Raw genomic sequence first — 27667 nt, forward strand, 5'->3', positions numbered from 1 at the left:
TGTGTTCAAATTAAAACTTTTATTCATTTTTCTTTCACCAACCTTTCTCACAATGAAGCCAGATAGAAAGCATTAATCTGTTCTTTTTTTGTTTTGTTTCATGATTGAATTTGTGACGTCAAAGAAAACCAAAACAAAAACAAAACCAGAAAGCGAGCGAGCGAGAGAAAGCGCAGTGTTTTTTCAGCGTGTAGGAGCAGAGGCATTAGCATGCAGTCGGGTAAGCAGAAGAGTCCATCCTCATCAGTGACACAAGTGCTTGTCTGGTTCTACTCTCTCTCAGCAGAAAACTTGGAGCCTTTATTATTTTTTTTCTTATTAAGCCATAGTTTCAAGAGTAAAAACATAACTGAGCAGACAAAAGGTGAAGTGCAGGCTGACATGACACGGTTTCAATACCTTTTTTTATTCATTATTATTTGTAAGCTATTGTTAGAAGAGCTTGTCAAGACTGCTCTGTGGGAATGTAACAAACAGGAAGTAGTTTGTGTTGTTTTTCCACTGGGAGAGGGTTAATTATTTATTTGCCACTCCACTAGTCCCATACGCCACCCCTGATCACATATGGAACTAGGCATTAGACATCAAATTCTTCTTCTCTAAATTTAAAAACCAGCCTCTTACAGTCTTACAGTACAAAACACATTTACATCATTATTCTCTGCTGATTCTTTGGCTGGGGATCATCTGCAAGATGTGAAAGCTTTGTTCTGTAAATAAGTGCTCGAAGTGTGTGTTTAGTGGTACACAGGGGTGGAGATAAACAGCTTCCTCCCAGCCAGTGGTCCGTGTGGATGGCACGACTGATTGAGAGGTCCGCTAATTCGAATATGCTAGCAGAGTAATCATATACCCACTCCCCCAAAATATTAATAAAAAAAAATGTGGAACACAAAAAGAAAACCCAGAAGACGACGAGGCAGCCACCGGGCAGAGGCGAAGACGTGTGCATGAGTGTGTGATCTGTCTGGTGGCAGCCAAGTGTCTGTTTGCACCTCAGAGCTGCAGGCCTGTGGGCTGAGCCTCACTTCAGCAGGGCTTTTATGGCATCGCTCTCTGCTGCCTCGAACGCACTCAGCCCGTCTGGTCCCTTCCTCTCCTTATCAGCACCCTGTACACACAACAAACAACACACACACACTCATTTTCTCACTTTCACACCACACTCAAATAACGTGGCCTGCTGCACGCATCTCAGCTACCAGCGACATCATCATCATCATCATCATCATGACGACGCAAGCCTTTGTTTCTGTGGTATTACTCATACTCGGCTTGATGTTATCATCTCGACACGATATTACACTGCTACGAGATCCAGTGATGTTTACTTCCGTGATATTACATTACTAGGCCTGCAAACCTTTACGCATTTAGAGCAGGAGCTCCACAATTTAACATCAGCGTACGCTAGCATGAGTTAAATACACTACTAGAGGTAATAACGGTAAATGGAGAACGTTTTGAGTTCATTAATGTGAAACAGAACCCATCAGTGTACGTCCACTTAGCTACCATTAGACAATTATACATTTAACATCAGTTAACTATATTTATTAGGGATGCCACTGAAATATTTTGTCCTAAAATGGTCAAAAATGGCTCTTTTGTCTTTTTTTTCCCCCAAGCAGAAAGAGTAAAAAGGATGAAAAGTTTGACCTGCAAAAATTTTATAATTCTATATTAGTGTCAAACTGTACACTTTACAAATAATGTTAACGGTGATGATAATAATAAAGTAGTTAAATACGCTGGGTGTTTTTTTTTTTTCCCCCGACTGGCGAAGATTAATGCAATGAATGTCTTCAAACATTTTAAGCAGCAGCAGATTCACGGAAAATGTGGAGCAGGTGGACATTAAACTTTGTAAAAGGATTATACTGAAAATGTACTGTTTTTTTTTTTGGTACTGTTTACTGAGCATTACTGTGGAAACACCTGAACATCCACCATCTAACTGAGTTTTCATGATAGTCGCAATCAGGAAACAAAAAAAAATCAATACTGCATAAGCCTAGTACAGAAGCAACAAAATGAGAAGAACACAGAAAGAACTGCAGGAAACACAAAAGAGAAGCAAAAGATCTATAGGAAGTGGTAATGTAACACAGCCCCTAGTCTCTAGGGTTGCATGGAGAATCTAGAAGGACCAAGGAAACAGTGGTTCCAGACAACAGCTGGATAAAGAGAGATAGAAAGAGCGAGAGATAGACAGACGGAGACGGGAAGGGAGCACTGCAAACATGCCCGCAATGATCTGTCTGTCCATGACGTCTTCATGATGACGTACTGACGGAAGAAAACACGCTATGCATAATGTAAGAGGAGTCCAAGGTGTGTTAAGCGTTTCCACTCGTCTACTCTATCACGCTATAGGAAAACATCTTGCATGGCTTTCTTAACCATCTTATTTAGGCGCATTCTCACATCGCAAACCTATACAGTGTAATCAAAGAGGGGGCTGGTAAAGAATAGAAATACACAATCACTGTCCACTTTAACAGGAACACCTGTACATTCAACGTGCGGTTATCTAATCAGCCAATCATGTGGCAGCATCGCGATGTTCACATCAGAATGGGAAAGAAGTCTGATCTCTGTGACTTCAACCGTGTCATGGCTGTTGGTACCAGATGGGCTGGTCTGAGTATTTCAGAAACTAAAGATCTCCTGGGATTTTCACACACAACCGTCTCTAGAGTTTACACAGAATGGTGCGAAAAACAAAACATCATCCTGTGTGTGGAGGGTCTGCAGGCTGAAACACCTTGTTCATGAGAGAGATTAACTCATATAATCACTCTTTACATCCGTGGTGAGCAGAAAAGCATGTCAGAATGTACAACACATCAAACCCTGACATGGATGGGCTACAACTTCAGGTTCCACTCCTGTCAGCCAAGAACAGGAATCTGAGGCTATCATGGGTACAGACTCACTGAACCAGGAGCGCTGAAGATTAGAAAACAAAATCACCTGGTCTTATTCCAGTCTCTTGTTTCCAGATTCTTGTTCTTGGCTGACAGGAGTGGAACCTGATGTGGTCTTCTGCTTTTGTAGCCCATCCATGTCAAGATTTGACGTGCTGATGCTTTTCTGCTCACCACGGTTGTAAAGAGTGATTATTTGAGTTACTGTATCCTTCCTGTCAGCTCAGACCGGTCTGGTCATTCTCCTCTGATCTCTCTCATCAAGGTGTTTCAGGTTGCAGACCCTCCATCTCACAGGATGTTTTTTGTTTTTCGCACCATTCTGTGTAAACTCTAGAGACTGTCGTGTGTGAAATTCCCAGGAGATCAGCAGTTTCTGAAAAACTCAAACCAGCCCATCTGGTACCAACAATCACAGATCACACTTTTTCTTCATTCTGATGATTGATGTGAACATTAACTGAAAGCTCTTGACCTGTATCTGCATGATTTTAAGCTTTGTGCTTCTGCCACATGCTTGGCTGATTAGATGACTGCATAAATGAGCAGGTGTTCCTATTATAGTGACCAGTGTGTCTATGTGCAAAAGGAGTGGGAAAGTTCACACATACGGCCTAGTTAAACATTAATTGGTTAAAATCGGACATTAAAATGGTGTCGTCTCTCCTGAATTACTTGGCAGAGATGATTTCTCGTGAAATGAATATCAAAATGCAACGGAATGAGATTAAAACCTAATAAAGGATCGCTGCACTTGCTTGATTGTTTTTACTTTCAGACTTAATGGTTGATATGAACTGCAATACAGAATGACAGAAATAAGTTACAGATACCGAGCTCTGCATACTCATGACTTCAAGAAACACTGCTCTAAGCACCATTTCCTACTTCTGAAATCAAATACCTTTTGGGTATTCCAGAGTGGAAGAATAATTGACATTTTTAAATAGAGTTATATTACTTTTTGTTCTAGTAAACCCCTTGAAGCCTACAGAAAGGCAAAGCAGGAACATCCAGTCTTTCTCTAGGCTTCTAGGGTTTTAACCAGAAATCATGCAGGTCATTTTTGACCAATTTATTTATTTATTTATTTTTTTATCCTGTGCAGCAGTGTTTGGGTTTTTTTACTACCCCAAGTTGAGATGGTAGCCAGATGTATTCAACATTTTACCACATGAGCCCCACTTTCCAGCTTTTAAAGCACCTCCAAACCAGACTACCTCCTCCCCCCACGGCAAAAAAAACATATCAAATTACTGTATAATATTAACTTAAAATAAATAACAAATATACTTAAATAGATAATTAATGATAGCTAAGATGGACATACACTCCTGGGGGGAAAAAAAAAATGGTTCAAGCCCAAGATGGCAAAATATTAATGGTCTTAACAACAAATCATTGGTCAGGAGTGTACATTGGTAGATTTGATTTCACAGTAATTGGCATATTCTTGTGTTGCGTTGTTAAAATGCAAAGCACATACTCAAAATACGTAATGATTGTCAGGTCATTTAATTATTTTAACCCGCGGTGAACAAATTGAATATCTCTGTGCCAGGCTGAATAATTTAAATATTCTACAGAATGTAAAGCTTCTAAAGAGTAAAGTGTATCTATCAAAGAAATAATTCAGCATATTAAATCTAATCACTATCATTACTGGCATCTGGTATGTGTGTGTATCATGTAATTACCAGAGACAGTAATTTAACCATGAACATTAAAAAAAAAAAAAAAAAAAAAACCTTTAGTGTTAGAGTGTAATGTTTGTAATATTGCTGTGATCATATGAGATAGTTGCATATTTTTATCATTTATTGATGGAGCTCAACTACTATTCATAGGCTTCAACAGAATTTCCGTTTTTATTTTATTTTATTTTTTAAGGTACAGGAAGTAAAAAACCAAACACATAACGCAGTGGATAAAGATTAGGCTGACAAATGCTGGACTTTGCTTTAATTACCCTTGTAAATACATATATGAGCAACAACAGGCATGACTGTGCATAATCTTCGCAAATGTACGGCTCTGTGCAAAAGTCTTAGGCATCCCTTTTTTTTTTTTTTTTTTTTTAGTACAAACTTTGTTATAGATGTTTATTTTCCGACTTCTACATTATTGATTCAGTACAAAAACATTTTAGATTCCAAACATTAGTTTTCCAGCACAAAATGAAACGTTACAGAAAAATGTTTGTATGTCAGTAAAGAAAGCAGCAGATTCCATAAGAGACACTTTTCAGATAAAAACAGAATGAAGGCTGCTGGGTTTCGCTGCAGAAATAAGAAGCGAGTCGACAGTCAAAGTCTCCAGAAGAACTGTGGCTGCTTCTGCAAGATGCTCAGTAACACTTCCAGCTCATTTCCTTATAAAACTGCACACACTGCACCTGAGATACTGTTTTTATTTTTAAAGTGAAGGATCGTCACACCAAATACTGTCTTTGTTCCATTTATTACTGTTCACTGCTCTTTATAGTATTTTTTTTTAATGTAGAAACATTTAATTTCATTATTTTTGAAGGCATCTTTACTCTACAGCATTTCTTTGCATGTGCCTAAGACTTTTGCACAGTACTGTACACCTCCAGAGTGCCGTTAAATACCTAACGCCAACTCTGCGTATTTAACATTTACATACCGGCCATCTAAATAAATGTGTTTTAGTTAGTTTAAACTGTAACTAATATATGTAAAAATATAACATATCAAGTTCATCTGAGTCTATAGCTCCTGCTGAAGTGATCGATGGTAGACAATTAGACAAGCAATGTTTTTATTAGCAGTTTTCTCTTCTGAAAAGTGACTGAGACAACACAAAATTCTGTCGTCTCCAAAATATTCCCCTTCTCTAAAGCAGTGTGAAAAACTGCAGAAAATGCAGAAAGTAAAGTGAGAAATATTAAAAGCTAACACAAACCCATTCACCTAGTTGTACATTATCTGTGTTCAGTCAGATAATGTTCTGGAAAGTACCAAATTCAGTCCTGTCAACTCCGGACCAGCGCAGGACAGCAAACAGCATTTAATAACTTTATTACCACTGTAATGCAAATGATTTGTAAAGTGTTAGATTTGACACTTCACTGAGGGCCTATTTAGTCTTTTATTATTATTTTTTGGCCAAAAAAGAGCTGTTAGTGACTATTTTAGCTGAAGTTTTTCAGTGGCAGCCCTAATAAACGCAGTGATCTTTTAATATATCCTTTATTTTCACTGATGTGACCGTGATCTACGCAATTACCCACAATGCAACACGTTTGTAACTATGCTGCCATTTTCGATTCCCAAGCTAAAGACCTAATGGATTGGTCCTGTCATGGAGCTAGGGCCTTCTTACCTGAAATTCAAAATATTTCATTTAATTTCTTTTTAAAAATCTTTTTAAATGTATTAAAACAACATAAATACTCAATAGAAATGCCCTTCATTCAACTCATTCGCCCCAAAGGACAATTTACCTACTCGTACACGTAACAGCAAGATTCATCAAAGTTGTATATTTCATATCTCAAGTCTGATTAATCCTCCATATCTATAGAGTTGTGAGGAGGAAAGATTTAATCAGTGCGTAATGACACTAAGCTGGGTGAGGTAATGTAATCAAGGATCGGTAGGTCGGAATTCACCTCGTAAATTCTTACTGACGTCATTTTACTTTATCATGAGAGTTTAAAAAAAAAAAAACACAAACCCAATAATGAAAGAGCAGAATGTTTTGAACAGACAGTTGAATCTTAACCTGTTTTGTTCACCTGATCGACTGGAACATGTGGTATATACCACAGATTGGCATATTTACACTACACAGTGTTCCGTTCTTTGCACAGAGATATGAGGGATACTAGTCTAATGTTAGCTAAGTCAGACATCGATAGACTTTTTTTTTTTTTTTTTTTTAAACATTAATGAAGTCAGAACGTTCTCCATTTACTTTGATTGAAAGCGAGGATGCGTCTTTCACACGAGAAAGGAGACGAAAGATTAGATGCGAGACGTTCTACTAATCATTTCAGATTCACATGTGGATCAGTTTATCCACCATTTTTAGTATTGTTGTTTATGTGTGTTTTTGACAGATTTTTGACACGTAGCATAGCATACGATGGTAAAGCGCGAAGCTCCTATGCAAAATGAATGAAGGCTGGCTGCTCTAAAAACAACCGCATACAATAGGCTTCTGTCTTTCTCCAAATATTCTTTTTAACACAAACAGGCTGTTCGGTTGGCAACAGCAGGATCTGCGTGTCCTGTTATAATGTCATAGAACCTTAGGTAGAGCCCTGATACAGAGCTGTGTGAATCCGTGTGTGAATCTGTGTCTCTGTACCTTCTCTAGTAAGATTTTGACGCAGGCGAGGTGACCCTCATAAGTGGCAGACAGCAATGGAGTGATGCCATGTTTGTCTGGAGCCTGAGGGATAGAAAAAAAAGAAAAGAGAGGACAGGGGTGTCAGTTTTAGTGCACAGGAAGTTACTGCTGGATTTATTAAACTACATCAGACTGCTAAGTTTCATCTTTAGCATGAAGATAAACACTGCACCACATCCAGTGGAGTCATGAAAGGATGACATGATGAAAGGATTTATGCATCATGATAGAAATATAACACCAGCACACCACTGAACAATAAATAACCAGGAACGTGTGTGTTTTAAACACGCAGAGTCGCTCCTTCTGCCTGAGACACAAAAGCTCTTTGCTCGGAAGTTCAGAAAAGAGAAGCAAGCAAACAATCTGTGTCGAAGAAATAAGGCACAAAGGCTCATCGAGTAGTCACCTACTCATAACCAAAATCGACGCACAATTGTAATTTAACTCATAATTTAACTCATAATTAGATTAGTTGTGGTGGGAGAAATGTGATAAGAATATCATGAGAACTGTACAGCGTTAATGTGAGCTTACATTCACATCTGCTCCTTTAGACAACAGGAACTCCACCATCTCAGCCTGGCCGCAGTCCGCAGCGTAGTGCAGGGGCTTTCTACCGCCCTCCAGCGTCCGGTTCACATCCTCATCCTGCAACACACACACACACACACACTTTGTTCAGGGTTCAGTTCTTAAGGTTTCCACTTACATACCTTTATACCATTCGCGGAGAGAAAATCAATACACCCCTCTACAATGTTTAAACTTTTTCCTATGAAATTGACAGAGAGGAAATGTCAACACACACACACACACACACACACACACACACACACACACACACACACACACACACAGAGAGGAGCAGCACCTCAAAAACTGATCAATGCATACTGCTGACCTCATCACCCCCATTCCTCTCCCATAATGCTGCTCTCCATTCCTTCATCCATCACTTGGAATTGTGTCCACTCGAGCCAGCCTCTGAACTCCATACATATACATTACTACTGAATAAATGTTAAAGTGCTTTATCCATATTATTTATATATATATATATACACACACACACACATATATGTCTGTGTGTTTCTTTCTCCATTTTTTTTTTTTTAGCTGGGGTCTCGATCTGTACTTCCTTTCTGCTCACATAGGTCCTTATGTATTGTTCTATTCCTTCTGCGGTAACTCGAGCTTCTGGTTAGTTAGTAAGGAGGAACTTTACACACCCATAGTCCCTCTCACGTACTCACACCGCAGACTCTCTCTCTCTCTCTCTCTCTCTCTCTCTCTCTCTCTCTCTCTCTCTCTCTCTCTCTCTCTCTCTCTCTCTCTCTCTCTCTCTCTCTCTCTCTCTCTCTCTCTCTCTCTCTCTCTCTCTCTGAGCCACTGCAAAGACTCGCATACATACATGTGCACATACAAACCACAGATGCTCTCTCCCACAGCACGCACGCACGCACGCACGCACGCACGCACGCACGCACGCACGCACGCACGCACGCACGCACGCACGCACACACGCACGCACGCACACACGCACACACACACACACACACACACACACACACACACACACACACAAAACGCTACACTGACCTTCAACCCAGTACTCATGGCAGGGTTTATCCTCCTATAGAGAAGTCACAGGTTGGTGTCTGTCACAAATTGTGCACTGGAGCACTTATGCACAATTTTTGCACAAAACCAAAAGTCACTGGTAATTCTGCAACTGCAAAACTGACGTCCATGTGATTCGGTGTTATATTATAATCAGCACACTGCCTCAAAATCTTCTGCGCAGAGACACTGACCATCAGCAAACAGGTAAAATCTATTTCACTTTGCACCAAAGCACATCGGGATATTTTCAGAATGATTTCTGGCAAGTGAGTTTTAAGTATCGGGCCGATACCAGCACAAAATGGTGGACTAGATATCAGGGGGGAGGGAAAAGGGAAAAGAGAAAAAAAAAAAAAAAACATGGCAGATGTCAGACCTTGTAACAAACAGCAAAGATTGGAAATGAATTTTGAAAAGAAATAAATTTTTAGAACTGGAAATGTTTACATATAAAGAAACTTGACTAGTTTTTCTTTTGTTAGGATTGATTTTATTATATTTATACTTTAGACTGCATTATATTTATTATATTTGCCATATAAGTGGTTTTTCTCCGAGTTGACTGAAGTGCTTCAGCTTTAATAAATAATTTTTTATTAATAATAAATAAAAAATGTAGTTTGTAAATCGTCTTCAGTCAGTCATGTCCATAAATATTTGGTCAAGTTTATTGTTATTTGATCCATCTACAACAGTATATTGGAGTTAATAATAAATATGAGCTCAAACTGCAGACTTTCAGCTTTTTTTTGAGGACATCCAAATTGGGTGAAAGGTGTAGGAACTTTTTAAGGGACCACATAATTTTAATTGGACAATTGGCTGCTCAGCTGTTCCATGGCCAGGTGTGTGTTATTCCCTCATTATTTCACTTACAGGTAAGCAGATAAGGTCTAGAGTTGATTAAGTGAGGCATCAGGTGTGGCCAAATCAACTATGTGTTACATTCTTAAAAAGAAAGAACCATAGAAAACAGCTGTGGTGGATGACAGAAGAATTCTTTCCCTGGTGAAGAAAAACCCGTCTACGACAGTCGGCTAGATGAAGAACACCCTCCAGGAGGTAGGTGTATCTGTGTCAAAGTCAACAATCAAGAGAAGAGTTCACCAGAGTACAAAGGGTTTACCACAAGATGTACAACATTAGTAAACCTCAAAAACAAGAAGACCAGATTAGAGTTTGCCAAAAACATTTTTAAAAAAAGCCCTTACAATTCTGGAACAACTTGAGACAAGAGAAGAGTATGGAGAAGGAAAGGAACTGCGCATGATCTAAAGCGTATCACCTCATGTTATGGCGTGGGCGTGTGACTGCCAGTGGAACGGTTTCTCTTGTATTTGTTGATGATGTGACTGCTGACAAAAGCAGCAGGATGAGTTCTGAAGTGTACGTGGCTGTATTATCTGCTCACATTCAGCCAAATGCGTCAAAGGTCATTAGACGGCGCTTCACGTTGCAGATGGACAGTGACCTGAAGCTTACTTCAAAAACAAATCCAAGACTTTAAGGCAGAGAAGTGGAATGTTCTGTAATGGCCAAGTCAATCAGCTGAGCTGAGTCCAACTGAGTCACATTTCACTTGAAGACAAAACAGTCCAAGAACAAGCAGGAAGTGAAGACAGCTGCAGTTAAGACCAGGCAGATCATCACCAGAGAAGAAACCCAGTGTCTGGTGATGTCTATGGGCTCAAAACTTCAGTCATTAACTCCAAAGGATTTACTACAATGATTATTAAAAATGACTTTAATTTATGATTGTTAGTTTGTCTAATTATTTCCGGTCCTGTAAAAAGTGGGGGACGACATATAAAATTGCTATAATTCCTCCACCTTTCACTCAACTTGGATGTAAAACCCCTCAAATTAAAGCTGAAAGCGACACTTTAATTTCAACTCCAGTATACTGTGGTAGACAGCTAAAACAGCACTAACTTCGTCAATGTCCTAATATTTACGGACCTGACTGTATATGTGCGGTTTGCACTGGCATGCAATTAATGTTTCCAGGTAGCATTTAACGCATGAATGCTGACAGCATTTGTGGCGCCCAGTGGCTTACGTTGTCCATTTTATTTTCAGCGGCAACAACAACAGGAAGAGGGCGAGAGAAAATTTGTTCTCTGCAGCCCCCTTACAGCAACAGTGCAGACCACTGCTCCAAAAAAAGCTGTAACCGCAGAAGAGCTGCACAAAACTGGCAGTAAGATGGTGTCGACTTAAAAGAACACACTGATACAATTAAGATCGGTATCAGAAAAACAGCTACACTGATTACAACTGACAAATTGGTGGGAAAGATCCACATTATAATGTAGATTTTGGTGCAAAACAGGGCAATACATTGCAAATCCCGTTTAATGGAGCGCCACTCTTTAATCTGGCTGTTTTAAATGTTTTAATACTGGCAATAAGCTGCCTAACTATATGAAAGTTTGTTTTTTTCAACACACTAAGGTTACACAAGAAATTTCAACCTTACTTGTTCTTTTTTTTAAATCAACAACTGTACAGGTTGGGCTTGTGCGATAAAAGAATTTTATTGTCCCCACACAATATTACGCTGACAATTATTCTGATTATATTATCAGACTGGCCAACCTTTACACATTTTGCGTAGGAGCTCTGCTATTTAATATCGGAGTATGCTAGTGCATGTTATCACTCAAAAATACACCCAATAAAATGGGAGGGGAGCCAATTGGCAAATTAACCCGGAAGGCTTGTGTGGGTGTTCTGAACTCCCTATTGCAGTAATGTGAAGTCGGATGAAAGGTCTCAACAAGCAGCACACTACAGCACTATCAAAAGAAATTCAGGAAGAAATGAGAAGGACAAAGTTATTGAAATAGATCGGTCTGGAAAGGGTGTCTAGGCCATTTCTAAGGCTCTGGGACTCCAGCAAACCACAGTGAGAGGCATTATCTCCGAATGGAGACAACTTGGAACAATGGTGACTCTTCCCAGAGGTGGCCAGCCTACCAAAATTCCTCCAAGAGCACATCGACGACTCAATTAGGTAGTGACAAAAGAACCCACAAGAACATCTAATGAACTGCAGGCCTCACATAAGGTCAGGATTTATGATTCCCCCATTAGAAAGAGACAAAAAATTATTTCCATGAGACAGTTTCAAGGCGCAAATAAATAAATAAATAAATAAATCACTGCCAAGAGGAACATAAAGGCATAAATCTCATGTTTGCCAAAAAACACCTTCATGACTTGCAACACCTTGCTGACGTTCTGTTCTCAGAAGACATGGGTCTCATTACATCTGGCATAAAGCTAACACACCACAATAGGGCCTTTCGCACTGCGGGAACCTTTTCATAGTACCTGAACTAATTGTGGAACTACCCACTTTTTGGCGTTTTCGCACCTCCGGAACTGGGTGTGATTTTAGTACCGGACTGCCTTTTCCGAGAACCAAATTAGCTCCTACTCCGGAGCAGGGTCTAACCAGCACAACTGGTACTATCCGTGATGTAAGGAGACGTTGATTGGCCAACGTGTACGGAAACGCCCTCACCCGCCATGATTTAAAACGCCGTGTAAACATACTGTAGTGTCGACTTATTTCACAAGTATGCTGAACAGCGATAGATGGATGCGAGACACGACAGAAACACAGCTCCGATCACAGCGTCCTCCATCCTCCGGTTGTTTACGTTGTTCTTCTTTGTTTCCATTGTTGAACGCCGCGCACAAATGACGTCGCTGTCGACCGGCTTACGTCACTTCCTAGTGCCCGCTGTCGGTGCGAATGCAACCCTTTAAACGGTACTGGGAAATAGTTCGCGCAAAATCGCCCAGTACTTTAGTCCTGTAAATTTAGTTCTGGAACTAAAGCGGTGCGAAAGGCCCTAATAAGACCATCTTCAACAGAGAAACACGGTGGTGGTAGTGTGACGGTGAACATGCGGCGAGCACGTCGAGAGAACGCACGTCCGGAGAACACGCGGCAGGAGAATGCACGTTGGTAGAACACGCAGCGAGCACGGCGGGAGAACACGCAGCAGGAGAACGCACGTTGGGAGAACACACGGCGAGCACGGCGGGAGAACGCACGTTGGGAGAACACGCGGCAGGAGAATGCACGTTGGGAGAACACACGGCGAGCACGGCGGGAGAACGCACGTCCGGAGAACACGCGGCAGGAGAATGCACGTTGGTAGAACACGCGGCGAGCACGTTGGGAGAACGCACGGCGGGAGAACGCACGGCGGGAGAACGCACGGCGGGAGAACACACGGCGAGCACGGCGGGAGAACGCACGTCCGGAGAACACGCGGCAGGAGAATGCACGTTGGGAGAACACGCGGCGAGCACGTCAAGAGAACACGCAGCGTGTATATTAAAAGAAAACAGTGTGTGCATGTTGCAGTGCACTCGCAGTGAATAGTATCAAGTCTGCGGTGTGGTTTTGCGACAGTGGACCTGCTCTTGATGGATGATCTTCAGTTACGCGTGTTGGCTGCTGTCAGTTCTCATTAGAGCAACTGAGGCTACAAACAGAAAGAGAACAGAGTAAAGCCCCTGTTATTCATCAACACTCAGCTCAGGCCCCAAACCTGCATTAACAGCAAAAAAGGGAACTTGAGCCACTACCACACTGCGCATTCACTAAAAACAGAACCTGAAGACAAGATAAGCAGGAAGTTTAGAACACATACAGTCAGAATGCTAACTTCTGCTATGATAGAACCGATAGAAAAATCATAACTCCACCACTAGATCAGTTAGCAGCTCTCAGTCAAACATGCCTGTGAGCTCTGACTGCTTTGTAGTTTAATGGCAATCTGCTAATATCTGAACTGTTCTGTTATCACTTCCACTGCATGTAAAATGGCTAAACACAAATTTGCATTTGTTCCATCAAAGTGATCCATCAATGGTTGCATCATTATTATAATTAAAAGGTTCAAAAGTTTACTGATCGCCATTTTCTACTGACGCAGGGTCCACAAATAGCCTGGTTGAGTCATTTTCAGAAAGGGACCTGTGTTTCCAACAGCTTGAGTACTGATTGATTTAAAAAGTTGCAAGCTGGACCTGGAACTTTTTCCACAAGCTGCCTGGCAATATTAATCATCCCAATGTAATCCCAAATACAGAATCCCATCTTTCCTTAAAACGTTCCATACTTTCCGAAACGTTCCATGAAGAATTTCATGGAAAGAATGGTAGCACGGTTTGCATTTTTTTTTACTGTAGCTATAATATGAAATTCATCACTGAAATGTGTGTATGCACATAAGAGAGAAACTTCTTCAAAAACACTTTCAGCAATAATAACAAGGACACAAAGCCTCGTTTAGCAGAAAGCTGTCATTGTTCAAACTGAAACCTGAAATGATTAAAACCTGTCATTGTTCAAATGTAGAAGCTGATCTTGCTTTTAACAGTAATGATGTAATGAAAAGAAAAAGTATTATAAATTACAGTACAGTACCCCACCCCAGTTTTAGGGAAAAGAGCAGCTCCAGTGGCGGTGGTTAAAGGTTTGTAGTAAAGAATAGAAGAAGTAGAAGAAGGTCACATGTATATTACAGTGCAGTGGAACTCTTCTTTCTTCGTATATCTCAGCTTGTTAGGAAACTGGCGTCAGAGTGCAACGTCCCTGGAGCAGAGAGGGTTAAGGGCCTTGCTGGGGCTTAAACCCCAGACCTTCTGATCAGTAACCCAGAGCCTTAACCGTTGAGCCACCACTGCCCTTTTATATATTCTGAGATAGTCTGAGAAGAACTGGAGGATAACGAAACTCTTCACTGAGGTTAATATTTTATGGTTCCCTGCATTAGTCGAAGATTAGTCATGGCGTAATGGTTGTAGATTCAGACTTGTAACCTGAAGGTGAACCTGAAGGTCGTGGGTTCGAGTCTCAGGTCCGGCAGGGATTGTAGGTGGGGGAGTGAATGACCAGCGCTCTCTTCCACCCTCAATACCACGACTGAGGTGAGACTCTTGAGCAAGGCACCAAACCCCCAACTGCTCCCTGAATTCCTAGTTCTCAAAAGTTATTAATTTGCATGAATTTAATTCATTGTTTTAGCCATTATTTATAAGATAAGCAGCGTTTACTCTAGACTCTGCATAATTTGTCTGATTCCTGTCCTTTTACTGAGAAAACATGATTCTAAGCTAAGGTAGCTAACACCACAAACAAAAGCATAACGCTCTGCAGACTCAGCGTAGAGTAAAGCTGAACGATACAGGCTGCTGTTTTAACGTTCACATCGCAATAGTCACATTGCACCGAAATATTCTGTTGCGTAAGAGAAAAAACTAGCAATAACGCTAGCAATTTTCATAACTAATCTTGAAGAGAAAATATTTAGTCTATGTAAAAACTACCTGAAATTGAACAGAATTTAATCTAATTTAATGAGTTTATTCTTACTGGATTAGCATGAACTGCGATTCCCTTATAAAAAAATTAAATAAAATCTATACTGCAGCAGTATTAAACACTTCCCTCAGGTGGGTAAAAAGGGCCACTATCAGGACTATCAGGTGGGTTTAGATCCAGGTGGAGTCGTTTGCTCCAGAGGCCAACCTGACTACAGCTTCTTAGATCTTCATTGGGCTGCAAAAAATCGTATTAAACTCATGATCTTGATTCGTTTCTCAATGCAATTTGATGGAGTCACTGTTTCCCCTTATCACCAGGAAGTAAAAGGAAAGAAACAATGTTGGAAAGTAGGCTTGTGCAATACTGATATTTCCCTGCTCACAATTTTCAATTTCAGAGCTTTGTCATAAAACACTGTAATTGTCTAGAGCTGATGGTAAATGTACTCAAGAAAACAACGATTTCCACCGTTTCAGGTTTAAGAAGAGAAGCTGAATGAGCTGGATGCTGGATTTTTAAGTGATTCTATGCGATAAACTGTTAAAGAATAAACATAACATTACATTTCAATGTAATCCTTTTATAAATCAGTCGTCTAAATGTCACGTGGTCGACATTTTCTCTGTTGATGCTGATCAGTGTTTAATGCACCGGTCAAAAAATAAATAAATAAATAAAACAGCATATTTAATCACTTCCTAACTATCATCATCATTAACATCATTTGTAAAGTGTTAGATTTGATACTTCCTTGTAGACCTGTTTAATCCGAAAGAACCGTTTTTGGTCGAAATGTTTCGGTAAGATCCCAAATGAAAACAGTAAACTGATGTTAAAAATATATTTGTTTAATGTTAGTCAAGTCAAACATACACTCGATCGATTTAACTGCACATTAATGAGATCAAAACGTTCTCCATTTACTGTGACAGAAAGTGAGAGCGCATGAGATGGGGTTAAGGGGGCGGGGCTTCCAGGAAGTCTCTGTTAATACTGAATACTGAGTTCAAAAAGACTGCGCAAAAAAAATTTCCAGATTCACGTGTTGATCGCCTCATTTCTCGCTTTATTGGGGAGAACAAGATTGCTCTTCTGGCGTATTTTTGAGTGCTGTCACGATTAAAATTGAGGACCCGATTTAAAAAAAAAAAAAACCTCCTCGATTACAATTTATCGTTTCGAGTATTTGCAGGGCACAGACGAGGGTCCGTGCAACAAACGACAAAGAACGTCAGCTGTGTTGGAGCTCTTTACATGCGATGTGAAAAACAATGTTGTTGCCACTTAAACACCCGTCAGAGCGCACAGTTTAATAGAAAGTAGACAGAAATGATCATTTATTTCTGACTAAATGTGGAATAAAGATGTGAATACATCAATACTTTTCCAGATGTGCACCGCATGTTCATCGCATGTTTCGTAATAAGGTCATATTTGAGTTTGCACGTTTCCGCGGTTACTCAAACAAATCAAGGAATTATAATCGCTGTATCAAATATCGAGTGACAGAACCTTTTGAATTATATATAGTTTGGTGAGATTAAATAATTGTCTTAAGTGAACTTATTGTTCATGCAAAATGCTATTTTTATTGTGATTTTTAAAAAAAAAATCTCAATACTTGATTAAACGTCCAAATAATCATCAGATTACTCAATTACTCAATGACAGCCCTAACTGTGATGTTAAATTGTGGAGCTCCTAAATAAAATGTGTAACGTTTAGCAGGTCTGATAATATAATATAATATAATATAATATAATATAATCAGAGGAAACGTCACTGGATGTCGCCTCAGTGTAGGTAGAGTATCGTGTAGGAATGATAATATCGTTATATCGCCATGTCTACTGTGACTGAATTTCAACTAAACACCTGCTGGAAGTGAAAAAGGAAAAAAAATAAATGCTGATTTCATTTAAACAAAGAGTTAATATTATGCACTTAGCATTCATTTTTCTAGCACTAAACAAACAGGTAAACAAAAGAAACAGATGAACAGATGAATGAATGAATAAATGAAAGGGCCGTGTTGTATTTTGCTGTCTCACGCTACACTTGAAAGTCACACACACAGATCTTGGTGCTGCTACTGGCAGAAAAACAGAAATCTGCCATGACTAATTGTTTGCTCAAACGTTAATCTTGCTCGTGTCTCGTGGCGAGGGTTTCCGGGTTGTTGTTTTTTTTTTAAACGCTGGGAGGACACGCTGCTAACGGCCCCCTCATCTGATTAAAGTCTTGCACTAAACTGTGTTTATTTTGTTCAAGATATTGGCTATTACAGCAGGAATGTGCCAGTGATGGGGTTGGGCGATATGACGGAAATATCATACCACGATCTGTAGGCTTGCTCACAAAAAAAAAAATTGTTTGATGATGCTTTACTTAATGTCTACAAAATAATCGTAACGATAATATAAAAACAAATTGAAAACATTTAACACTGAAAAGGACAAACAAGTTTAAGTACAAATTTTTACCACCAAACATTAACAGTTTTTTAATTATTATAGAAGAAACAAATAAATTAAAAATGTACTAAAAAATATCACAATATCTCAGAAAAGTGTATTGCGGTATCATTTATCATGGTATTGATGTTGTATCTTTATATTGCTGCAGCCCGAGCTACAGTGATCTGCTACACTAATGGGAACATATCACTGTCAGGAGGCATTTATTTAAGTTTGATGGAAGGAGTCTCCAGTGTCAGCACTTTGTAACGGTCACTGTGCTTTGTAAAGTTTTCCAGCACAGAAAGGTCTTCGGGACACAGGAGTTTACGCTTTCAGATTTCAGTAAAATGACAAGCTGCGCGTTTTTCAGAGAGAGAGAGAGAGAGAGAGAGAGAGAGAGAGAGAGAGAGAGACAGACAGCGAGAGAGAGAGAAACAGAGAGACAGTGAGACAGACACAGACAGAGAGAGAGAGAGAGAGAGAGAGAGAGAGAGAGAGAGAAACAGAGAGACAGACAGAGAGAGAGACAGACAGAGAGAGAGACAGACAGAGAGAGAGACAGACAGAGAAACAGAGAGAGAGAGAGAGAGAGAGAGAGAGAGACCGGATGGTGAATGACTGTTTATCGTGGCTATAGCGTAGGTGAGAAGAGGAATTTGTCTCCTGGATGCTCCACAACATTAACTATTAAATGTTAAACGTGTGACGTGTCGTTCATTAATAAACACTGTAATCACTGGCACATTGCTGTGGTGTAAGTGGAATAACACACTCCAGACGGCAGGGTTCTACAAAATAATCCACTTTTCGATGGTAACTTTGATAACAGGAGCTCCATTAAATCTTAACATGAAACCATTAAACGCTGTTACACTGAATATCAGCACGGCTGCGATTCGGCCAAGTGCCGTAGCTACTCACAGCCACGTCGATACTCGGCACAACAGCACGAGTGAGAGAGCGGTACTGCTTTTATACACAGGCTCCTCCAAAAGTATCGGAACGGCAAGGCCAGTTCGGTTGTTTCTGCTCTACACTGAAGACATTTGGGTTTGAGATCAAAAGATGAATATGAGATGATCAGAATTTCAGCTTTCATTTCCTGATATTTACATCTAGATGTGTTAAACAGCTTAGAACGTAGAACACCCATTTTTCTAGTGATAAAAATACTGGAACATGTGACTGACAGGTGTTTCTTGTAGCCCAGGTGCGTCCTGTTAGATTCAACAATACACAGCAAAGTGTAGAGAAAGAAAGAAAGGATCTGCCAATTTACAGAGAAATGCATCCAGACTAATTGGGAGGAACTTCATCATGTAGATAGACAATGACCCAAAACACACTGCAACACAACAATGGACTTCATCAGGGGAGAAAGTGTTAGACTGGCCAAGTCAATCAGCTGACCTTAACCCAACTGAGCGGAGAGGAGACTGAAGGGAGAAACTCCCAGAAGCAAACAAAAAAAACTGAAAGAAGTTGCACTACAAGCCTACTACACTTTACTACATTTAGAGTTTAATTGCGTACTACAATATCTTCTGTTTGTGTGCGTCGGTTTGTGTGTGTGTGATACAGAAAGATAGAGAGGGGGAGAGAAAGAGATGATTGATTTTAGATTGCCAAGTACAGTTCCCTCCAAACTGCAAGGCCAATTCTTTTGTTTTATTATTATTTTTTGTTTGCTCATGATCCAGAGCATATGAGCTCATCGGTTAAGCATGGTGGAGGTAGTGTCATGGCTTGGGCTTTTATGGCTGCTTCTGGAACAGACTCATTAATCTTTATTGATGATGGAACTCATGATGGTGGCAGCAGAATGAATTCAGAAGTCTACAGAAACATTCTGCCTGCCAATTTACAGAGAAATGCATCCAATCTAATTGTGAGAAACTTCATCATGCAGCAAGACAACGACCCAAAACACACTGCCAACACAACAAAAGGTTTTAGACTGGCAAAGTCAATCACTAGACCTTAACCCAACTGAGCCGCATTTCACCTCCTGAAGAGGAGACTAAAGGGATAGACCCCAAACAACAACTGAAGGAAGCTGTGATACAAACCAGGAGTAACATCACAAAAGAAGAATGCAACAGTTTGGTGATGTCAGTGAGTTACCGGCTTGACGCAGTTATTGCAAGCAAAGGACACGCAACAAAATATTAAGTGTAATATACTTTACAACTATCTGTTCCAATACTTTTGCTCATCTAAAGATTGGGTGGTCTGCCACCAAAGATGCCATGTTCTAAGCTGTTTAACACATCTAGATATCAGGAAATGAAAGTTGAAACTCTCATCTATCATCTCCTTCATCTTTTGATCTGAAACCCAAATGTCTTCAGTGTATAACAAAACCAAAAAACCCGGACTTGCTGTTCCAATACTTTCAGAGGGGTCTGTATATAAGGAATTGAGTAACAGACATTTGTTTATTTTTGGAAACAGATCGAGAAGGAGCCACACTCACTCTATGGCCAGCTGGTTAGCTAGCTCACACTGATCTGTGCATCAGGTGCATCAGTTCAAATTTGCTTCCCTTCTTCCTTTTCATCTTCATCTGACGAGCTTTCACATTTTAAGTCAGAAATTATACTCATGAAAAGTGTATCGCTTGCCGTGTCCGCTGATGACGTCACTAACTTTAATGTAGTAACGGTTTCAGTGAGACTGTTGCTAAAGTTGGAGTTTTACGTGGCGAACACAGCCGAGCGAAGTGATACTGACTTTCGGGAGGTTTCAGTTTGCCTAGATTAACTAGTTCATGTAACGCAGATAAGTGCTTCAGTGAACCAAGTTTAGCAAACTTCATTCATTTGGATCTTATTTATTAAACAAAAACATGCAGTTAATAACCAAAAAAATAAAAAATTACACCATATTGCAGTATGCACTGAACACAACAGCTAAACCTACTCAGTGTTTCTGTAAAACAACGAATTAGACAAACGAGCAAACGAGCAGGCGGCATAATGCTACATTAATGAACAGTATTTTATCAGCTTGCTTCATTCACACTCAAGACTATCGGTAAACTTCATCTTAATTATTTCACCACAAACATTTCATTTTGATTAACTGTGCGGGAAATTTATTCTTGAGACAAATATACAACTACATTTAGATTATCTAGTTTCCCAGAAAAAGTGTTTTACAAACTCGTACGGTATCTCCTGCACTATCTCCACTGCATTCGTCTGACTGAGTGCACGACTGCGTGGTATTTCCCGTGTTTAGCCGTCTGAGCGCGCGCGTGCAGTTACAATAGTATGACCCATTTTACGGTGGTCAAATGTATATTGACTTTTTTTTTTCCCCAGATAGACTGAGCAATGTGAACTACTTTTCACTGTTAAAGCTTAACAGTAAGTTGGTTGTAAGTTTGCCTGCCTGAGTCACTATTCCTAAATACCTAGCCTACAGCTAAGCACCTGTTAGCACCCACAATTCCTTACGGACTGAGCATGTGCATATATCTGTCTCCTTTCAGTGGATTTTCTGAATAAGGTGTCTACATGCAACAAATTTCCAATTAAAATTCCAAATGGGATATTCCAAAGGTGGGAATCTGGGGAATCGGAATATTGTCTTAACCTGAATTGGGCAATCGGATTGCGGTGTTTACACACATGACTCAGCACTAATTAGAACATTACCCAATTCTGATTAATATCGGAATACTGAAGTGCATGTAAATGTGACACGTCCCAGTGCGGTTATAGTAAATATCAGCTCTCTTGGACCGACCAATCAGATCAGTGGACCGGAACTAACTGTTGTATAAGAAGAAATTAAACTAAACCGCCACACGAGCATGGATTATTTTCATATAACCGCACTCTTAAGCTGCGTTCACGCCATGTTGTAATTACCGTAACTACGAGATTCCGCAAAAAGTGTTCACGTCCTCGCAGAACTCATAACTTGGAATTTTCTGAGAACTCCGACTTGTACCACCTGACTGCTGCAACGTCATGCGGAAACACACAAAATGGCGGCGGCTTCAGCAGTAAAATGTAGTTAAGTAGCTAAGTAGCTATCTCGTAATATTTCTGTGCAATAATTCGCATTATTAATGTCTTAATAAAGCAAGATTACTGTGAGAAAAAAAACGTAAGACATACAATACAGTTTATTGGAGCACAGACTGTTACTGTAATTCCGAGTATTCACTTTTACAACACGGTGTTGTTCCCTGAAGTGCTTTCCGTTTGCCAATTGCATAACAATGTGATTTAATGTTGTAATTATGTATTTTGCAGTTGTCATCATGTCACGTGGATTCATTTTGGCGTTTAGAAACGCATAAGTCCGAGGACATGAACAGATCAGAGTAGAATGTCCATCTAGGAATTACGGTATTCCATACTCATTTTTAGGGCTCACACTTGAAATATTTACCCCTGGGTTATTCCAAACCCCGGGTAAACAGAATCCTGGGTTATCCCGTTTCACATTTCACATTGCTTGAACTTTACCCGAGGTTTAGAATCCTGTGTATTAATAATCTGACGTTTCACAGTGTACACTCCTAAACCCTGGGTTAACGTTCTTATTTGCATATCTGCGGTGTCAATAACCATGAATGCATAAATACAGCGCGCTTGTAACGGCTTGTCTAACGCTTTTGCATTAGTGAGAAAAAATGTCGCCACATATAGCCTCCTTGGCTGTTTTAAGCCTCCTGAGATGCACAAAGGCAAGAAAATAAAGACAAAAAGACAAAAGAAATGAAACACAGATGAGCAAATTATACAAATGTTTTTTTTAATTCCTTTCAAGCATGGAGAGACGTGTGTTTACTTGTACAATAGTGTGACTGTACAAACCACGTGATATGAGGAACACACTGTTCGATTTCTGATCGGGTGTCTGTTGATAAGCATCTAACCGTAACATTGTAACACCGCATCGTTTTACACCGTACACGATTGGCAGTGCAGTGAGGGGTTAATGCCGCAAAAACTTCGGAGCAGGGTTACATAACCCTGGGGTGAAAAGCGGCGCTAACACTGATCCTACATTACAGGTGTGGATCGTTCCTCTAGCTGGGGTTAAAGCGGAGTTTAGAATGACGATAACTCGGGGTTAAAGTGGGATTAGAATGAAGATAACTCGGGGTTAAAGCGGAGTTTGAATGATGATAACTCGGGGTTAAAGCGGAGTTTAGAATGACGATAACTCTGGGTTAAAGCGGGTTTAGAATGAAGATAACTCGGGGTTAAAGCGGAGTTTAGAATGAAGATAACTCGGGGTTAAAGCGGAGTTTGAATGATGATAACTCGGGGTTAAAGCGGAGTTTGAATGATGATAACTCGGGGTTAAAGCGGAGTTTAGAATGACGATAACTCGGGGTTAAAGCGGAGTTTAGAATGAAGATAACTCGGGGTTAAAGCGGAGTTTAGAATGAAGATAACTCGGGGTTAAAGCGGAGTTTAGAATGAAGATAACTCGGGGTTAAAAGCGGAGTTTGAATGATGATAACTCGGGGTTAAAGCGGAGTTTGAATGATGATAACTCGGGGTTAAAGTGGAGTTTAGAATGACGATAACTCGGGGTTAAAGCGGAGTTTGAATGACGATAACTCGGGGTTAAAGCGGAGTTTAGAATGACGATAACTCGGGGTTAAAGCGGAGTTTAGAATGAAGATAACTCGGGGTTAAAAGCGGAGTTTAGAATGAAGATAACTCGGGGTTAAAGCGGAGTTTAGAATGAAGATAACTCGGGGTTAAAAGCGGAGTTTAGAATGAAGATAACTCGGGGTTAAAAGCGGAGTTTGAATGATGATAACTCGGGGTTAAAAGCGGAGTTTGAATGATGATAACTCGGGGTTAAAAGCGGAGTTTGAATGATGATAACTCGGGGTTAAAAGCAGGTTTAGAATTATGATAACTCGGGGTTAAAGAGGGTTTAGAATGACGATAACTCGGGGTTAAAGGCGGAGTTTGAATGACGATAACTCGGGGTTAAAAGCGGAGTTTGAATGACGATAACTCGGGGTTAAAAGCAGGTTTAGAATGATGATAACTCGGGGTTAAAGGCGGAGTTTGAATGACGATAACTCGGGGTTAAAAGCAGAGTTTGAATGACGATAACTCGGGGTTAAAAGCAGGTTTAGAATGACGATAACTCGGGGTTAAAAGCAGGTTTAGAATGAAGATAATTCGGGGTTAAAAGCAGGTTTTGAATGACGATAACTCGGGGTTAAAAGCGGAGTTTGAATGACGATAACTCGGGGTTAAAAGCAGGTTTAGAATGAAGATAACTCGGGGTTAAAAGCAGGTTTAGAATGATGATAATTCGGGGTTAAAAGCAGGCTTTGAATGACGATAATTCGGGGTTAAAAGCAGGTTTAGAATGACGATAACTCGGGGTTAAAAGCAGGTTTAGAATGACGATAACTCGGGGTTAAAGGCGGAGTTTGAATGATGATAATTCGGGGTTAAAAGCAGGTTTAGAATGATGATAATTCGGGGTTAAAAGCAGGTTTAGAATGAAGATAACTCAGGGTTAAAAGCAGGTTTAGAATGACGATAACTCGGGGTTAAAAGCAGGTTTAGAATGACGATAACTCGGGGTTAAAGGCGGAGTTTGAATGATGATAACTCGGGGTTAAAAGCAGGTTTAGAATGAAGATAACTCGGGGTTAAAGGCGGAGTTTGAATGATGATAACTCGGGGTTAAAAGCAGGTTTAGAATGACGATAACTCGGGGTTAAAAGCAGGTTTAGAATGACGATAACTCGGGGTTAAAAGCAGGTTTAGAATGACGATAAGTCGGGGTTAAAAGCGGAGTTTGAATGACGATAACTCGGGGTTAAAAGCGGAGTTTGAATGAAGATAACTCAGGGTTAAAAGCAGAGTTTGAATGATGATAACTCGGGGTTAAAAGCAGAGTTTGAATGATGATAACTCGGGGTTAAAAGCAGAGTTTGAATGATGATAACTCGGGGTTAAAAGCAGGTTTAGAATGATGATAACTCGGGGTTAAAAGCAGGTTTAGAATGATGATAACTCGGGGTTAAAAGCAGGTTTAGAATGATGATAACTCGGGGTTAAAAGCAGAGTTTGAATGACGATAACTCGGGGTTAAAAGCAGAGTTTGAATGACGATAACTCGGGGTTAAAGGCGGAGTTTGAATGACGATAACTCGGGGTTAAAGGCGGAGTTTGAATGACGATAACTCGGGGTTAAAGGCGGAGTTTGAATGACGATAACTCGGGGTTAAAAGCAGAGTTTGAATGACGATAACTCGGGGTTAAAAGCAGAGTTTGAATGACGATAACTCGGGGTTAAAAGCAGGTTTAGAATGATGATAACTCGGGGTTAAAAGCAGAGTTTGAATGACGATAACTCGGGGTTAAAGGCGGAGTTTGAATGACGATAACTCGGGGTTAAAGGCGGAGTTTGAATGACGATAACTCGGGGTTAAAGGCAGAGTTTGAATGACGATAACTCGGGGTTAAAGGCAGAGTTTGAATGATGATAACTCGGGGTTAAAAGCGGAGTTTGAATGATGATAACTCAGGGTTAAAAGCAGAGTTTGAATGATGATAACTCAGGGTTAAAAGCAGAGTTTGAATGATGATAACTCGGGGTTAAGCTCAGAGTGAAAAGCCTTTTTTATTCTAAGCGTCTTCAGAAATTCTTCCTGCTTCATGTAACTCGTTTGGATAAGCAAATGATCCTGGCCAGTCGGTGAATATATGCAAATCAGCCTGTTGCGTCATCCGGCGACTTTTCCCCTGAAAAGCCTCAGCAGCACGAGGAGCGCATTTCTCCTGAAGGCCTCAGCTGTGAGGTTTATTATCAGGTTATTAGTGTGTTAGTGTGCGGTAAGGTGTGCGGTAAGGTGTGCGGCTCGAGTGCTCGTGTAGGCCTGAGTGTGTGAACAGCCTGAGAAACGGCTGATTCGTGTGGAGCAGACCAGGACATCATCACACACCCACTCCATTCATCCGTCCACATTCAGATTCCCATGCAAGCTAAACATTAATGCTCTTCAAAATAATATTACTGCCTTGTTATGAATAACACCGAGATACTCTTAGCTACAGATTCAGACAAATAGACAGACAGATAAACAGAGAGATACAACAAGCAGGTTGCTTTCTGGTAACAAGGCCTGATAAAGAGCAACACAGCCAGCTAGGCTTTCTTCTTTTCCCCCATTTTTTCTGCATTAGTTAGCTAGATTATCAGTTAGCTAGTTTACCAGTTAGCTAGTTTATTAGCTAGCTAGCTATCTCCAGGACATTAACCTTGCCCTGCTTGCTAATTAAGCATTAAAGCTCGTGTTTATAAGCGCTCATAAATAACACGGCTGTGGTTCAGGGCAGCCGCCGTGGGCACGTCTCTTACCTTCTTCAGTAACGTTTTCACTTCGTCCAAATCACCATTTTTCAAAGCCCACATCAGCTCCTTGTCCCCCATGCTCTTCCACTGCTGTCGGAGTGTCACCGAGTCACCGGCTGATGATCTGAAACAGTGAATCCGGCAGTGAAACAGTCAGCGCCTCTCACCGCTAGCGAGCTACTGAGACCCTCTGCTAACTTCATTATTATTATCATTATCATTATTATTATCATTATCATTACTGTAACATATCTCACACACACGGCTTTACTGAGAGCCTGAACACTCACAGACTTATTCAATACGTTAACAGGTGACTTACTGTGTTTAACAGAGTGGATCTTTGAATCGGAACAAAGTTTCAAAGACGTTAGAGAAGGGGATCCGCCTTAGCACAGTGATATTAGCGGCTAAGGATACTTCCGGTTCTGCGGACTGATTTGATTTCAAATTAAAAGTCCGCGCCGACGCTGCGGAAGTCAAAATAAAAATCGATTTTTTAAAGACAAGTAATTTAACTGGCAATACATGCAGCTCAAGCTTAGAATATATATACACACACACAGTCTTTTAAACACATTAAGTCACCTACACCTCTTACAGCTTTAGAAACACCTTGTTTACACAGCTAATAAAAGACTTTTGTGCGAAATGTCCTGTTTCTCTTCAGACGTTACAATTATTCAGACTCCCCCTGTCCATAAGGCCATCTTCCCAATTTTTCAAGGACATCCCATTTGCACTTTTATTAACTGCCTAATGAAATGAAATTATATATAACCACATGAAAATAAGTCTTATAATACAGCAGACCTGCTAACCCCATGCTACATTCAACTAAAACTTATAATAACTCCTGACCTCCAACTAAGAACAACCCAAGAAGACACCCCATACCCCACACAATTAACTTGGAATTTCTACTCGTAAACTCAGGGCGGTCTCCTGATCCCTGAGTTCAGCAAGTGACGTCAAATGAACATGGCTGCTCCCTGCATGAACAGTAAAGAAATGCTGTGACTAGGCATTCTAGTTGCAACTTATAATTCCTCGCCTACAATTTCAACTCGTCAGCTTGGAGCAGTCTTCTCAACTACTGGCTCCTTCCCTGTTTACGGAGTGACGTCAGATCAACATGGCCGCTCTCACTGTGAACAGCGTAAAGTCCCTCTTCTCTAGTCTTACTGAGTTTATAGCAGGATTGGCTTTAGAGCAGTTCATATACAGATACAGCACTCGGTTAAATCTGTAACACTGACCATATTAAATCACTGGTTTGAGAAGAAAATCATCAACATTAGAGTTATCACTAATGTTAGCTTGTTGCTAAGCTACTCGCTGTTGTTGCTGTGCTGCAGTTTCAGTCCATAATGTTGCATGAAGGTTTGAGGTTCACTGCAGTGGAACAGCAGCAGCAGCCGCTCAGGCCTGTAACTGTAAAAGTGCAGTTAAAGTCGATGTTTATGAGCTTTACGTTCTCTGACAGAGCAAACTAAAGACTCGCTTTCATAGAGGCTCCATGTTTTTTTTTTTCCACATTCCACAAACGGTACATGTTTCAA

The 27667-nt window shown here is 40.4% G+C and overlaps 1 protein-coding gene across 1 annotated transcript; it reads right to left on the reverse strand.

The window, feature by feature from the left end:
* On the reverse strand, window positions 1-26568 carry mtpn (myotrophin). Its single transcript, XM_026919617.3, has 5 exons — window positions 26428-26568; window positions 26112-26229; window positions 7845-7958; window positions 7266-7349; window positions 1-1111 (listed from the first exon to the last, which is right to left on the reverse strand). The coding sequence occupies exons 2-5, from the start codon at window positions 26181-26183 to the stop codon at window positions 1025-1027; spliced, it is 357 nt and encodes a 118-aa protein (XP_026775418.1). The 5' UTR covers window positions 26184-26229; window positions 26428-26568; the 3' UTR covers window positions 1-1024.
* Window positions 26569-27667: the final 1099 nt, after the last annotated feature.

Source organism: Pangasianodon hypophthalmus, chromosome 9 (genome assembly GCF_027358585.1).
Source record: "Pangasianodon hypophthalmus isolate fPanHyp1 chromosome 9, fPanHyp1.pri, whole genome shotgun sequence".
Taxonomy (NCBI): Eukaryota; Metazoa; Chordata; class Actinopteri; order Siluriformes; family Pangasiidae; genus Pangasianodon; species Pangasianodon hypophthalmus.